This window comes from Oxyura jamaicensis, chromosome 1, assembly GCF_011077185.1.
Source record: "Oxyura jamaicensis isolate SHBP4307 breed ruddy duck chromosome 1, BPBGC_Ojam_1.0, whole genome shotgun sequence".
Classification (NCBI taxonomy): domain Eukaryota; kingdom Metazoa; phylum Chordata; class Aves; order Anseriformes; family Anatidae; genus Oxyura; species Oxyura jamaicensis.
The window spans coordinates 60,045,943-60,063,017 of NC_048893.1; the positions used below are offsets into that span (position 1 = coordinate 60,045,943).

The window sequence follows — 17,075 nt, forward strand, 5'->3', positions numbered from 1 at the left end:
TCTTTTTAAGTAATAAGTATGTCATTCACTTTTTTCTTTTTCCTCCCTTGAGCTATTATTTTGAAGGCCATGATTATATGAGAATAAAAACTTACTTCTGTGGGAAGTACGGGGTTGTGTTCAAAACTGGGGAAACTTTATCATTCTACTTTCATAACAAAAGCATGGCTGTGCAGTATCCTTAAAGGTTTTACTCTTTGAAGGGTAGTCAATTTAAGTTTCAACCCATTCAATTTAGTGCATTCCACTTATCCTTTGTCTTTTTCTTCTGGCTCTTTCCCTTCTTCAATATATATTTTTTATATATATTTATATATTCCCCTGCTTACATTTCTGTTGATTTTCTTTTCTCAAAAGATCATAAAATCATAGAATGGTTTGGGTTGGAAGGGACCTTTAAAGATCATCTAATTCCGACCCCCCACCATAGGCAGGGACACCTCTCACTAGACCAGGTTGCTCAAAGCCTCATCCATGCTGACCTTGGCCACTTCCAGGGATGGGACATTCCAGACTCATTTGGGCAACCTGCTCCAGTGCCTCCCCATCCCATAGCAAAGAATTTCTTTCTAAAATCTAATCTAAATCTAATTGATATTAGTTTAAAAACATTACTCCTTGTCTTATCACTATAGTCCCTAGTAAATTATTCTGGATTTTCTTATCGGATTCCCTCATTATTTATTTAATGCTTTTTCTTTTTGACTTCCTAAAAATTTCTTCTCTCCATTGAAGTTCTTGTTGTCCTCTTTTTGCCTTTCCTCTCCCATCTTAAGGAGACAATACCACTGCATGAGGCAGTATTATATTCACCAAATGGCTTGTGGCTGGGGGAGTGTTCTAAACAAAAGGTAGAAATTTAGGATAATGTACGCTTTTTTCCTGTAGATTAAGATGATTTTTGCACAGATTTTGTTTATGAAGGCATAAAGCTGGGATGTGCAAAAAGGTCTTTAAAGAGTTAGATTTCTAGCTCCTAGTAATTTCTGAGAACTTAAGTCCACTTTGGCTGCAAATGACATTCTTCAGGAAAAAACACAGATGAAATGGTTGTCTTCTTGGCAAGGGAGAGATGGTTTAAATAATGGAACTGAGAAGGTAGCAGTAGCTTTAATAAAGGTGAGGGCTTTACAGAGATTTAGCAAGGAGTATTATTTTGGCATGTGAAGAGATTTACTGACATCCAGGTAAGTTGCTTTCTTCAACTAGTGAAATAAATATTTTAATAGGTAACAAATACTTTGGAATTGTGGCCTAGATCAACATACTGGAATAACCTCTCAGCTCATTTTCAGTTCTAACACCTTTATTTCAATGCCAGATTAATTTTCGCTGCAAACCAACTTTCCGAGAAGGGGGCTCCAGGTCTCCAAGAGAGGTAAGTAATGGACAAATGATGGTTGCTTTTCATTTGATTTGTGAGCTGATTCAACTGGTGTGGAGCTGCAGCAGTGCTTCTAGATTCAGAGGAGTCTTAGAGTATCGATTTTCTGTGGAAACTGTTCTTCACCCCAGAATAAATGTAAAATGAATTCTAGCTGGATCGCTACATTACTTATACTGACAGGAACCATTTTGTCTTTCTGCTGTCTCTTTTCCCATTCACTCAGCTATTCTCTTTTTTTTTTTTTTTTTTTGGTAGCATTTCATTTTTCTTTCTGACCTTTGAATTAGTATTTTGGCTTTTCCGTGCTTTCCTGAGCTTCTGCTGAACATTCCCTTCATTATTAATTTTTTTAAAGCAACTCGAGTGTTCAAATATTTTTGTTAGTCAAAATATCAAACATTAAAAAACCCCGTGGTTTGCATCCAACTACTGTATGAATCCAGCTCCCTTGAAGGTACTGGGTATTTACTGTTCTTATATCTATTTTTCTAGCTATTTTTATGTATCTTTTACAGAGTTAGAAGTCAGTGGTTCCAAAAGAAAACAAAACAAACAAATGAATAAAAAGCCCTAATCCCTAAACCCCTCGACAACAAAACCACCACCACCACCACCAAAAAAGGATAGATAGTTGTTGAAACTTATTTAGACATTCGATTGTGGTGGTGTTTTTTGTTGTTGTTTTTGTTTCCTTGTTTTTAATTAAAAACAACACACCACAACCCTGACTGCTATAGTTGTTTTGGTTGCTAGTCTGGTATGATGGAAGCCCTTTTTCCATCACAGTAATCACAGTATGGAAGAAGACTCAGAAGTGACTGCTGTTGCTTGTTCTGTTTCATTTTTGGTAGCTATGGGGGAGAAATAGAATGCTACTTGTTTAAGAGACACTGTTCATCTTCACTTCCCCAAAAGCAGAGATGGGGAAACTCAGAGACTCTCCTCCTCTTTCTTTGGTAGGATCATGTCACAGCTTGCTCTTAACAGAAGTAGCTCAGTTCTCTGCCACGTGAGTTCTGCTGTGCAGGCTGGCATTAACAGCAGGGCACAAGTGAGCCTCCTTCTAACACCCTTGCCTGCACAGAAGGAGCACTGCAGTCCTGCACATTCTCCATTCTCTTGCCCACCTCTTGATGCCATCCGGGGTGTAAGGACTCCAGACTACTTCATTGACAGGTTCTTCTTCCCTGCCTCCCTTTTACCTGCATTGACTTGTAATATTTTTGCCTTTTAAGGGTGTATTTCCAAGTAAAATATAACAAGGCCCTACGTTGTGGCTAAATATATTGGTCTTTTGGTCCTTCTGTGCTCTTTATTTAGGTGATGGTTAGCTTCATGTAATGTACTTTCTTCTTTTTATAGAAGGACAACAAGGAAGTAGTTCTGGACACATTTTGACATGGATAAATCACCCTGTCTTGTCATTTTTCTTCATGTGGTTTTGGTTGTGTCTGAAGTTTTCAAGGGGGTGCTACTGCATTTTACTCAAGAAATGATATCCTTGACTGAAGGGACCTCTTCTTTGATGTCTGTAAATCAGTTTCACATGGATGGTACCTTTTGAATGCAAGCTGCCATCACTTCCTGTAACATTTTCTTTGTTCTTCTCTTGCAGAACTTTGTCCGACATCACTGGGTGCACAGGCGGAGACAGGAGGGGAAATGTAAGCAGTGTGGAAAGGTAAGACTGCCCATGCAGCACAAACACAACGATGGGCACATATGCATTCAGGGTAGTCAGAAGATACTTCCAGTCATGGATTTTTTTCTTTGCTAAATACTTAGCCTCTCTTAAGCAGAAAATGACAAGACTGATATATTGAGTGGTAGCAGCCCTGATTCACGCATGGGAAGAGAAAGGCAGTTTCATTTGTGCAGGAATGAGCATATCCTATGACGTGGACCATGGTGCTGCACTGGCCAGTGAAAATGATGAGGAGGAAGGCAGTGGCTCCTTGAGCTTTTTTCTTGGTTAAATCAACCCTGTGCTAATATTGTGCTCTCATAGTACTATTCTCTGCACCAAAATTGTGATTGCCTATTTTTTTCAGGCAGCTGGAAATAGAAAGGCTGTTGCTTTCTTTCTGTCTCAGCAGACTCTAGTATTTCTGAGAGTGCTTCACATTATCTATATGACAAAACAAAAATTTCTTTCTAAAAAGCTATAAAAAGGAGTTAGAAGAGCCTTATCTCCTGAGGACATTTCTTCTGAAATTTTATGATCCCCTGAAATTTGGTGAGAGATATTTAAAACACAGGTTGAAGGGTATAACCAAAATATGTTGGAGACATGGAACCCTGTGTGCTGTGTATGTGTGTGTGAGTTCCTTTATTAATGGAGGCTTTGATCCTACTTATTTAGGCAGATTGCAATCACCAATGCAAACTAGGGATTCAGGTGCTCCTTTCCTCCAGATGTGTTTCTCTGGTATGCACAACTACTTACTTCCACAGGAACAACTCACAGCATGGAATTTCATGTGTTGCACAGAAATTGATTGCCAGTGAGTCAGGGCTAATCAGGTACTGATGGGCTGATATTCTCACAAAATTTTCCCACTAAGGAAAGGAGGAAGAGAATTTTTGGTGGAGTATGGGGTAGTGTTTCGACCTGATAGTCTATGTCAAATCTCACTGTGACCTGCAGTACATCTCTTTATTTGAAAAGTTAGCTTTCAAATAATTACTATCTTACTTCAAACATACATATTTAGCAAGAATTAGTTCACATTTGTAATGCAAGTTGAGGATGAAAAATGTTTCGTTACTTATCATTAATATGTTTTTATTGCTGTATCGTCTTCTCTTGTGATTCCCTAAAAGCCAAATGGTTTACTGAATAAATGAAAAGCAGTCCATCCAGAACCAGACAAGCTGCTCAGTCAGTCCATATATTTAAAATATATCACTGATGGGCTGAGGAATTAATGTACTGAATTTTAGATTTTTAGTAGAGATTCTGGGAGAGAATTTCTCTTCTGCTTGTTATAAACCAGAACAAAACTAAACATTTCATGACCATAAGAGGCTGAATATTTTTAATACTTTGGGACAAGAAAGAGTAATATTTGTAAGAAACAGTAAGAAACACTAGACTAAGTGAAAAAGAATAAAGTGCTTTGTCCAGTTTCAGCACCTGTCATACATACTGTCACTCTGTTTGCTCTTATGCACTGGAACTGCTTTTGTACCGAATAGAAGATTGGATCTGCCCAGGCAGAAGCATCTGGATGGCTTGTCTTTGTGAAGCCATTTAGCCATGATCTGTTACTAAAGTTGAACACACTAAATCACCCCCATTATGAAGAACTTGCTCTTTGAGTTTCTCTGAACTTAAACCTTAGATACCAGGGTAAGGATTTAAAAAAAAAAAAAAAAAAAAAAAAAAAGTCTAGACAGAAGTGGCACAAGCTAAAAGTTTACGGATTTGTCCTAAGTTGGTGGTGTGGTCTATCTGGCAAGTTGGTTTGAATACACACTGGGGACAACTGAAGAACTAGCTGAAATGTGTATTTCTGCATAGCAGGTAGATGGGGAGAACCTCCTCCCCATCAGTGTATTGATAGGGCTGTCCTCAGCTCCTGCTTATGGACAGACTTTAGCTCAGTCTCGCAGCTGACAAGAAATGTCCTTCTAGATGTTACTAAATCAGATTACTATAACTCTTTTCCTTGGGTCTTGAATATTGGCCAGTGTGTGGGAGATTTAGGTAATACTGAGCTTATCAACAAGAAAACTGACTCATAACCTCATGACCTGAGAGAGAGACTTTCAATCAGGCAGAAAATTCTGGATACTGAAGGGCTACTTAATATGGTAAAGAAAGGCCTGATAAAAGACAAAGAACAAAGGATCCAGACAACTGCAAATTTGAAATAAAACTAGTCTTAACATTGAAGGTGTCTATGACAAAATGTTAAGTGGAGTGCTGGACATTAACCCAAATCAATTATTTTTCAGGTTAAATAAGCTTTAAGTGAACACAAATTTTTAGGCTACACTTTTCCAGTTACACTTTGTCACCTGTGTTATGTGCAAGAAGAGTACATTTGACCCAATGGTCTTTTCCAGACTTAGAATTTAGAGGAAAAAGATACATCTGCTGAAATAGCATTCTACAAAATGAAATTATTCTGTAAGAGAATAAAACCTCATCTTTGCTGCTGCTGATTATTTTTTTCTCTTTAAACCTATAAAAATATACATATAAACAACTTTTTTATTTAAATTAGACATTTTTTTTTTGAGTTTACTAAAAGGATTTTGATCTGAGTCAGCTTAATAAAACAATAAACTTAATTTCCCAAATGAAACATTTCCAGACAGACATTGTAGTTGATTCAACTGTGCATTAAAAAAAATAAATACTAACAATAAAAAAAAAAAAACAAAAAAAAACACATTTTTAAAAATATATATATGTATTTAGGGCAAAAAAGATTGCAATGAAAGAATGTTCTGTTCCACAGGAAATCTGAATCTTAGTCATATCTTTAGAAACCCATTAAAATAGTCATTCCTTGTCTGTTTCTTCTTCTTCCTTTCCCCCTTTAACTATACAGTTTTAAAAATGCATTAAAATGTTTGTCTCTCTAAACACGGGGGTGGATGGGAGAGATGTGAGAGAGTGAGACAGAGAAGTGCGCACATGCCCTAGCAGAAGAACCTTCTCTATGAACCCTGGTATTATTATATCCCTACAAAATCAGTTTGATGGCAATGAGCTTTGAGGCTGGACCAAAGTATCTGACTGCACTGAACTGATTTAGCCTAGCACAGCTTCCCGACAAGAGCTTAAGTTGTAAATTTTGTTGTAGTCAGGAGGAATTTACTTCTTTTTCTCCTGTTTGTTGCAGGGCTTTCAGCAGAAGTTCTCCTTCCATAGTAAAGAGATTGTGGCCATCAGCTGTTCCTGGTGCAAGCTGGCGGTAAGTGGACAATACTCAGGGCAAGTGGTAGCAGCTTCACTGAGTGGCCTCAAAGCAATTAATTCTCTTTGTCCCTGCTTTCAGGGTTTCTTCTCTCAGTGAATCAACCCCAGTTTTGACCTTTATTGTCCTTTTGCTCAAAACCACCATAATTTTAGCTGGCTAACACATGAATCCTTCCAGGAGAGGAGTCTTGCTGCCCAGTGTAGTCACTGACTACCTACCATCAACACAATAATGCTGCCAGCTCAAAGAGTCACAGGGATTTTAATACATTTAGCACTGTCAGGATGGTTTATGAGCTTTAATCTGTGTTTATCTACATAGGAGAGATTATTTTTTTTCCCCATTGATATAAAGTATGGCTAAGAAAGGTGATCTTTAGTTTTATGTTCTTAAAGCTCCCAGGGTTTGGGAAGGAACTTGAGGATGACAGAGTTGGGAGCATTGGTCCAGTTTTCTCAGTGTCATTCTCTTCTTCCTCTCCATGCTTCACCTTTGTCTTTTGTGACCTCCTTACTGACTCTACTCATTTGTTCTTCTCCAGTTTCATAACAAAGTCACCTGCTTCATGCTACATCACATCGAGGAGCCGTGTTCCCTGGGGGCTCACGCAGCTGTCATTGTGCCTCCCACCTGGATCATTAAGGTGAAGAAACCTCAGGTAACTGCATGCTGATGTCTGTTTCTGAAGCTGTATGGCTGTACAGGGCCAGCCTGGCTTCGGCACTCAGTAGTCCTCCACTAAGGCATGCTTGTTCAACCTTGTCTCTCTCCCTGATACCCAGCATACATCCATGGTGACTATGAACCTGTATCCTCCTTCCCTTCCATCTAGCCATCAGTAGGTTTCCCTCTTTGGGATGACTAGCAGCAAACATGACTTTAGTTCTGAGCAATGCAGCTCAGGTTTGTTCCTCTTAACTGTGACTTCAGATAGCATACTGCAAGAAATACATTGTGTTGGGGGTCAAGCATGCTTCATTAAATAGAGCTGAGCAAATACAGGGAAAAACTGTTAACAAACATTCACTTGAACTGCAGTAAGAATTCATTGTAGCTGGTCTGGCATGCCTCTGAATTTTTCATCAAAGGACTCTTAAACAATCATATCTTATTCACATCAGCTCTTGCTGAATGCCAGCAGTAAGCCCACACGCTCATTTAGTTGCAGGTAAAAAGGACAAGACTTCAAAGCTTTGCAATGGATGTGATATGTTTTAGAGAGGTTAATTCACTAATCAACACAATAGGGAGAGAAGGTATCCAAAAGAGAACTGGCCAAAAATTAAAAGGGGATTCCCGTCATGCAAGAAGTAGGTGGTGGTTGTTGCTGTTTTGATTCCAGGTAGAACTGAAAGAAACAGACAAACACACACTGAACAAAAGCATCTTTCATATGCTTTTTGGTATAGTTTTTTACAAAAATAGGAAGATTATTGAATTTGTTACATAATTTCTAGCTTACTAGCCCCCCCCCCTCTTTTTTTTGTGAGCCAACAATACACTACTGTTATCTTTATTTTAAAAAAAAAATCAGGAAAAGGTTATTAAAAACAACAAATACTAATTTTAATTAAAAAGAAAATAATAAAAACAATAGTATCTATATTTGAACTAATTAAAAAGACTTTCTTTAATCTCTTAAGCTTTATTTTGGTCTATTTTATTTTATTTTGGGGGTTTCTGTTATTTTTTTTCTTGTATTTGCATTTTTTATTTTTTATTTTTCCTATTTTTATATTAAAAAAACTGAGCTTGTAGTTTTCTTCTGATTTGGTGGTTGCCAAAAGAAGGATGATTTTCTTAGAATATTTTTAGACAGTTTGCTTTCTTGTCCATTATTTTTTCAGAAAAGTTCAAAAGAAAATCTGATCTAGTTAATTATAATTCATGGGGAAAAAAAAATACTTTAAATGCATTTTTTAAATGTTAGGCTTAATGAAAATGTCTATTAGTTCTGTGTGCCTGAGTCATGAATGGAGAGGAAGTGCTTCAGTCCAATTTTCCCTCCCATCATGTGTCAAGTCTTTGAAATTCATGGTCTGCAACATGCAAAAATATTACCTTGAATAACTGAAGCTTTAGATAAATTGGAAGGATACGTAGCACAGAGGATGGGCAAGTTTCCACAACATTTCTGAACAACAATACCCAGTGCAGTATTAGTTTTGTGGAATGCATCTGTTACTGTGGAAAATATTAACACATCTTTCAGATGCATCTTTAGATTTTTGGCAGAAATCTTGTTTGCTTTTATTCTTATTTTATTATTATTATTATTTTAGGAAGTTTTCTTCCCTCCTGCTGTTTCTGGCCAGCTCTACTTCTGTGTACTGTGGCCCCTTTAACCCTATATGTGTGTTTGGTGAACGCTATGGTTGCATTCAGTCCACATAATACAAACACAATATTCAAGTTTTTGTGAATTCAGATAGTAAATAAATATGTGTAATGAGCAATCTGTTTTTCACATATTCCGTAATTGGAGTAAATTTGGCTAGAAGCCTTTTGGTTATAAATTATTTTCTCAGCTCTAATTAACTACTCACATTGATCACGGGCAACTCCTGAAATGAATTCCCTACTCATGAAGCTGATTTTAGTCATGCCTTCATCCTTTTTATTGTTTTTTAGTTTCAAGTAAATACGGTGGCTTTCTTTTTACTGCTACGAGAAATGTTTTCCCATGCTTAGCTACAACATGGGTCTCCACCTTTCAGATACTGGACTTGAATAAAGAGCACGCTCCCCCTCTGATTACCAGCAATATTGTAGTAGTAAAACATGACGATGTAATTGGTTAAGGAAAATTCTCTGCTTGTACCCTTTACATTCTAAGTGGGGAGCTTTTGCTGCTTGCAAGCAATTGATTGCTAGAAGAATATTATGAATGGTTCAAATAGTTCTGGGATAGGTGGTAGCCCTGTCTGTAATGACCCATTTTCATAAATGGAAAATTCCCGGTACCTATTCCATTTTATTCATAATGTGAGCCACTTCTGTAATGCCTTTACTGATTTCTGGTATTTATGTACTGTGTTAGCAGCACTTTGATACCATCTCTGATTTCCTGGGGTTCAAATCAATTCCATCTTCTTGTTTGTGAAAGCTGTCAACCCTATTGACCTGTCTCATTTTTTTTTTGTAAGTCAGGCTTGGTAGCCCACGTGGTGTTAGTGCTAGGAATAGACTAGCTATGCTTATGCTGTGGAAGAAAAGAAGACAATGAGAAGGTGTACATCTGGCTGATGTACTTAATAATTCAATCTGTCTTCTGTTTGGGAAGGCAAAGGCAGTAACTATAAGATTCCATTGTATTTTATTATTTTATTAATTTATTTTTCCTGTTCAAGGTGAGTAAACATGGTATTTTCTTCTTCTACTCTTCCTTCAAGGACCTTCAAAAAGTGTTAGTGAATCTTTATACTTCTGGGTTTATTTCTTCCCTTCCTCAATTGCTGGCTGCAGCTGTCTTGCCTGACTGCGGTTTGTGAACAACCAGAAGATGGTTAAGATTGACCTTCTCAGAAGCTGTTAATTATTTACATCATTTGAAGCCCAACATGTTAAAAGCCTTTGAAAATGAAGACTGAAACGTTGCAAAGGAAAAGGTTGAATGGGTTCATTAGATCTGCTCAAGGTAGTCTGTGGCCCCCAACCAATACAATGCAAGGACTCAAATTCTTTTGTTTGTTTAGCTAAGCTTGCTTAGAACTATAGTGACCATGCAATAATACCAAAATCTCTCTTTGAAGATGGCCAAACTGACATCCACAAAGGAGAGGTTTCCTCTCTAGATGCAAGTTAGGATTTACTTATGGTGCACAGTTAAAGGTATGCTTTGCTATCAAGTATTATGCTGAATAACGTTATATGTCTGTAAAAATACTCATCACCTTGTTATGTGGACAAGGTAGTACACATCCATTTCTTCCGTTCCATGTGTGAAGACTGATGATTACTCTTGGCTGTTATTCTTCTGCATGTTTGCAAAGAGAACCTGCATATGTTTAATCAGCTTTTTGCCTTTCATCTGCTATAGATGTGCAGTTATCATTATTATAACAAAGATTTAGGTTCTCTTAACACTATACACATAAGCATGCCAAAAAAAAAAAAGAAAAGCAAAATAACATAGTTGTGTTGTAACATATGTTATTGCTTTTTGAGTGTAGAAATGAAAAAATGTTATGATGGAGGCTTAGACTAAAACTCTTTCTGTAATATAGTTGTATGCCTCTTCCCACCCCAACCATAGGCAAGAAAAGAGTTATGTTATGATAGGATTTAATGGCAACTACACTTAAACAGTCTTTACATTATTTGTTAAAGTAGACAATACTTTGTTGAACTATCTTTACTCTTTCCAGAAGAATTTCACTGGCCTTAAGTCCATCTATTGTGGAGGCAGAATAACATGTACAGTCCTTCAGGTGGTACAGTTAAGTACTTTCCTGACATAATACCTGACTTGAGTTACAGGCTATGATTTACCAGTAGAGCTCACTGCACGTTACCAATAAGATAAGTATTTTAAATTTTACACCTGGAGAGACTGGAGCACAAGGAAAAGTCTTGATATGCCCATGACCTATCAACAGATAGCTGGGAAGACTGGATAGACTAATCTCTGATCTGTCCTATTTTTCCCCACTCCAGGGAGGATTCTTTAGCAAAAGTCAGCTGAGAAAATAGGCCAAGAACCCTACTGCTTGCGGCTATCTGTTGGAGCTTTGAGGCCAATGTACTGTACCTTTATATCAACATAGACTTTTGTCTACATTCAGTCTGACTCCTTATGTAGGGCAATGAAAGACTATGAAGGTGATACTGTCCATCCACTTCTGTGGTCAGTGCAGTCTTCATGATTTATCATGTTTTCAAGATCACTTTGTATCAGAGTAGGGAAGAATAAGAATGCCTTCTTAGTTTCCCAAACTATGACACAAGAGGGCAAATACCGAGGAATTGCTTTGCTGAGCCATATTGTCTTCAGTATTTTCAGTAAGCAACAAGGCATTAATACATCTATGTCCACGAGAAAAGCTGGGAGGTGACAAAAAGTTTGGGACCTTTTGCTCTACAGCAGGCTTCTCTTGGTCTGGTTGAAAAAGAAAAGGATATTGTCTTTAGCAATTTGAGTTAGACAGCTGTTAATGTTTCCACGTTTCAGAGAAGTCAGGAAAAACTAACTTCTGCATCTGGTGTGTTGTACTGGGGTTTTGAAATTCTGGAAGCAGCTATTAGGTATACCAAGAGAGAATCCAGTACCTTTTCTTATTAACATAATGGCATTACTGGTTAGTGAACAGGATTAAGTAGGGACATATCACTACTTACAGACTTGGTGATCTCTGATCATTAATTTCTTTTCATTAAAGATACACTTTTTAATAACATCTGGACAGAAATTAACTTCTGGATAAGCTGAGTGGATCTTGCTTCCCTCTTGAAGCCAGAAAAAAAATCAATTAACTTTTTTCTAATTTCCTGTGTTTCTTTCTTCCCTAGTAATGCATAGACTAAGAGTTGAAATATTTAGGAAATATTTACCGTATTTCCTATAATACAAAATCTCATTCATAAGGAAAAGGAAAGGTTTTCCTGCTGATATGATATCAGGTACTGCATTTTAAGGAAAAACAATAATTCCTTTTTTTGGTATGTTCTTATCAAACAGAAGACCTTTATAGTTCAGTATTATTAAGTAGGCTATTGCCAGCCTGGAAAATAGCTTTCATGCATTTTTTTTTTAGTTTCTGCAAAAATACAAGCACTTTTGCATTTTTTTCCCCGTGGTTCAGTGACATTATTTAAACCAAGCAAACAAACAAACCCCACAAATCCTTAAATGTTAACAATTCACGTTGTTCCTCACCAGATGATCACACAAGCTTCTTGACAAACTGGAACTGACTCTGCAGTGCCAGCATCATACACCATGGTGCCTGCGTTACATTGAGTCATAGTGGTTGCCAGAGCTAAAACTTGTTGTTTTCTTTCAAAAAAAAAAAAAAAAAAAAAAAAACATGAAAAATATCTCATTTATCATGTTTTTTATTACATCTTTATGCAGGTGGTCTCCATACCAGGAGACGAGCCTGATTGGGCAGGAGACTGGAGCCCCGAAGGGGAAATGGGCGTCTCCTACCCCTATTGGGAGGGTTGGCAGGTACAACATGTGGTGTTATGTGAGTCTATGGGAGCATCTGATCTTTTTCCCCCCTCACAGCGTGGGAAAGTTTCCAGTTCCAAAGCACCAGTCTGGTCTCCGTGTGTGGCTTTCTCCATAAACGGTGGTGTGGAAGTGTAAAGCATGCAGCGCATGTGATTTAAATCTTGAGCATGTGCCAAATACTCTTATCATTCTCCAAGTGGACATGCATGGAAGAGCTTCATAAAGGGGCTCTGTCTGTGCCTGTCTTCTCAATTGTGTTTTGCTTTTCATGTGTTCTTTTTTTTTTTTTTTTTTTGACATAGAACTCATTAAAGACTTCAACGCGACGAAAGAAAAGAACATCTTTTAAAAGAAAAGCCAGCAAAAGAGGCAATGAAGTAAGTATGTCAGAGCTTTGAAAATCAGTCTCCTTTTATTTGAATGTATAAATGCAGATTTTAAAGTTCTTTTTACTGTATTTTTTAATATAGATTTAAAAATATACTTTTTTACTGGAAAATTCCATATTACTGATTTTTTTGTGAGAAAAGACAAGTTTGTCAAAAACTCATGAGAAGTCTCTTATTTGCTGAATTAATTTTTTCAGTAAACAACATAGCAGACTCCAGGACTACCAGCAGACTAATGAAACATTCCCTTGGGGTGTAAAAGACTCAGCTCAGACACTTGGTTTCAGCTAGGTGGAACAGGATTGTAAAAATGGGGTTTTGAAATCCCATGGTGAGTGTATTGACTGCAAGGGTCTCAGTTTGGGGGTGGTTTTCAGGTCCAGCTGGAAAATGTCTCCCTTGGTTGATCTCCAGTTGGGGATATTCTGCTTGTGTGAAATTTGACATTGGGCCACAGAGAAAAAAATCATACTAATGGTCCTATGGTTAGGTTTACTTATTTTCTTACTGAATTGTCTTAGCTGGATAAATTTAGTCTCAGCTGAGCACCATCTTATCATGGCTATACTGTTTCCAATACCCAAAGTAGTTTTGTCAGTAGTTTTGTTTTGGGTCTTCTGCATGTGTTATGCCAGGGAAGCTTACCCTTTCCATAACTACTAAAGTTATTTCTTGCTTCTGTTTCTCAGGATAACAAAGGTCGGCCATTTGTGATAAAGCCTATCTCCTCTCCACTCATGAAACCATTGCTGGTTTTTGTCAATCCAAAAAGTGGAGGGAACCAGGTAAGGTTTAGTCTAATAACAGTGCTTCTGCAGATAAGAATAGTTTTCAGTCAATCGTGAATAAGAACTCTATGCAACTGAATTGCAGTCTCCTAGAAGAGGTGCTTGCTGTTGAATGCCCTTTATACTTCCATCTAATTCTATTGAAGTGGAAAGAAAGGATACTTGAATATATGAGCAGTTGTCTCAAGTTGAAATGAATCTGAAGTATTATTTTGGAAGTTTCCAGAACTCATCTTTCAACAGAAATTGTAGATTCCTGTGAAATGTCTTAGACTTCTTTTATGCAAAATATGATGTAATTTTACAAGGAAAGCCCAGTGAATGTGAAATGCCACATTGTTATGGCATTTAAGAAATCACTTCTGTTCCTGTACTATACCTTAAAGAACCAGGTGATATTTCGGTGAAAGGTTGACCAATCTGCACTGAGTTGAGGGAGCAGTGGTGCAGCTACTGCCCGCAGAGTACGTGGTTCCTGCTTCACAAGATAGTAGAAGCTTATGGTTATAAGTGTTCATGGTGGTGGTGGTGGATGTCAAAGAAGCATCATTGCTTGTATGCTGGGCAGGACACTGTTCACTGTGGTAACTTTGCCCACAAGCTTTTTCATCTTTTTGCTGTCATGGATGGTAGGCTGAGGATAAGTGGGATATCAAAGGTTTATAGTTGCATGTGGTCAGAGGTAGGAGAACAGGTTTCTGTAGGAGTTGAATCTTTGGTCTGAACCCGAGTTCTTATTCTTATGAACTGTTAGTGAATTGAATTGTTGGGTCTCTATTTGGGGGTCATCGGCTATACCAGTTTTTATTTTATATTTTTCTTGGTTTATTTTTGCATTATAAAGCACAGAGGAAGGAAAAGCAGTCCAAATATAGTAAATAATGAGCACTATTATTTCTAATAATCATTACACAATTCATAATTGCCCTTCCTTCAATTTTTCTCTTCCCAGGGCACCAAGATTCTCCAAACATTTATGTGGTATTTGAATCCACGCCAAGTCTTTGATCTCTCTCAGGAAGGGCCAAAAGATGCGTAAGTTCTCAAGCGCTCACCATGTGAACCATAATTCTTTTTATATCAGGAAAACAGATGCACATCTAGCTTGGATATATTGGTAGACTAATGATGCTGATATATGTTATCCAGAATCAAAGTTTCAGAGTATAGTTAAGCCCTTAAAATGACTTCAGATAAGGTCCTTAAGCATGTGAATGAAAATGACAAGGCTTGGGGGTCTTAACACTAGCTTTAAATACCTATGAGGAAGCTACTGAGAAGACAGAGCCTGACTCTACAGCAGCGTGGCAGGAAGGGCAAGAAACAATGGACAAATTGTCCAAAGAGATGCTTGAAATGAGAGGGGATCCATCTGGATATAATGAAAGGCTTTTTCACTGTGAGGACGGTTACCCATTGGAACAGGTTCTCTTCATATGTGGAGATTTTTGAGCCCCAGCTTGATGAAACCCTGAGAAAAATGGTCTGATCTCAGTGTTGACTCTGCTTTGAGCTGGAGCTGAACTAGAGTTTCCTTCAAACTCAAATTATCTTGTTATTCTGTGATTGACTATGACAAGTTGGTAGGTTATCTGTTAAATAGGAGGTTGCTTCTATTGTATTTTCTCTGATGTGTTGTCTGCAAATTCCATCCTCACGTATAAATATGTGTATCTAAATAAATATGTATATACACGAGTGGAGACAACCAATTGGAGTTGACGTTCTGGTATTGTGGGTGATACCTATTCAGGAAAAGGTAGTTCATATGAAACAGGATGGGGATGGCATATGCACCATTCCAATAGATTTGTGAGAGGTATGGCACCTTTGTTATTCAGATAGGATCTTTTACATTTGTCAAGGAGCACCCTCTATTGGCCAGATTTTGATTGTTGTTCCTTTTGTTAAACGACTTGTTAAATGACTTGCCCACAGCAAGTGACAGAAGCAGAGACAATGGATGTTACATGATCTCCTGTTCATGTTGTAAATAGATACATAGAGGACGTTTTAAGAATTTTGTCTACAAGAGAAGTAAGACAAACCTGTAGAAGGCTATCCTTTAACATAAAATCACATATTAGGAAAACATAATCTTGTTCATAGTTACTGCTTTAAAATGTACATCAGAGCACCAACTGGAGGCAATTCCATGGGTGACCAGTTTCACATAGTTGAAGTAGCGAGTTCATTGAAGAGTACCTTATGCCTAAATCTCAGTAGGGTCTATGAACTGCGGATCCCACAGTGCCTGACCATTGTCTAGTGGCTGATCATTATAAAGGGGTGAAGCTGCTTTTGTATTTCCATAGATGACAGCAGCATGAAACTATATTTGCTTGCTGACTAACTGATGCTGCTTATCTGGGCAGTGGTTGAAGGGTGTGTCCTTCAGGATGACCTGTCTTTGAAGGGGTGATTCTCACTGCTAAAAGACCACCCTTCTTTGTTATTTGAGATAAAGATTTTTGCTTTACTTAACTGTCTGTTCAGTGATATTTTGACAATCTAGGCAGCACAAAAGCACGCTGATCATTTAAAATCATGTATTTACCTATATGAGAATGGTCCAAGTGTTTGCTATTCATACTTCTAAAGCACTCATTTTTATTTATTTATTTTTTCCTGCTGAAACACCTGCCACTCTTTCATGATGTTCAGAAACTTTAAAGTAGATTTACAGTTTTCAGAGCTGTGTAATGGAGTTAAAGGAGGAATAGATCCTCAGTTCACTGTGTCTCTACCTCTGAATGTATCCCCACCACTGGAAGACATTTTATTAGGCCTCTCTTTTGCACAACTGATAGAACAGGCCTTTTTTGGCTTTCCTTTTGGTATCTTATATCAGATAGCCAGAGAAAGAGCTCTATTAGGTGATACTGCTTTCTGTGGTATTAAAGAAACACCATTATCAGTTGAAGGAGCTGTCATGCTCTAAACGAAACAGAGCTCAGCAAACCATGATGAGAAACACTATGTTTGCTTTAAAAACCCCAGTGTTTACATTTGTTGCCTTAGGATAAGAGGACAATGGAAGGCTTTATCATCTCCAGAGGGAGATGAGCATCTGGCCTTTCAGGCTACATGTTCCCATGTTAAACAGATAAAATACTTCTCAGGAGGGGTCATCTAGCTGCAAAAGAAGGCCTCATTTCTTTTTTTATTTTATTTTTCTACCTCCACCCTATGCCACTGATAATGAATATTCTAGAGAGAAATAAGTGGCTGATAAACTGTAACTCAGCAAAATGCATAAATATTACCTGCATTGTTCTATTGACTTTTTTGTTTTTTTCTCTTTTTTGTTTTTCCCTCCCTTGACCAGGCTGGAGCTGTACAGAAAAGTGCCAAACCTGCGGATCCTGGCCTGCGGTGGGGATGGGACGGTAGGTGACAAGT

The 17,075-nt window shown here is 37.7% G+C and overlaps 1 protein-coding gene across 6 annotated transcripts in view; it reads left to right on the forward strand.

Moving 5' to 3' along the window:
- The window catches only part of DGKI (diacylglycerol kinase iota), a 217,036-nt gene that overhangs the window by 93,467 nt on the left and 106,494 nt on the right, over window positions 1-17,075 (forward strand). For 2 of the 6 annotated variants that reach the window (XM_035343056.1, XM_035343072.1), the window contains exons 5-13: window positions 1,322-1,378; window positions 3,003-3,068; window positions 6,244-6,315; window positions 6,863-6,979; window positions 12,395-12,490; window positions 12,799-12,873; window positions 13,575-13,670; window positions 14,626-14,708; window positions 17,002-17,062. In XM_035343056.1, coding sequence (XP_035198947.1) covers window positions 1,322-1,378; window positions 3,003-3,068; window positions 6,244-6,315; window positions 6,863-6,979; window positions 12,395-12,490; window positions 12,799-12,873; window positions 13,575-13,670; window positions 14,626-14,708; window positions 17,002-17,062 — 723 coding nt within the window. The remainder of the gene's footprint in view (window positions 1-1,321; window positions 1,379-3,002; window positions 3,069-6,243; window positions 6,316-6,862; window positions 6,980-12,394; window positions 12,491-12,798; window positions 12,874-13,574; window positions 13,671-14,625; window positions 14,709-17,001; window positions 17,063-17,075) is intronic. The other 4 variants (XM_035343080.1, XM_035343098.1, XM_035343065.1 and 1 more) reach the window with 3 other exon arrangements.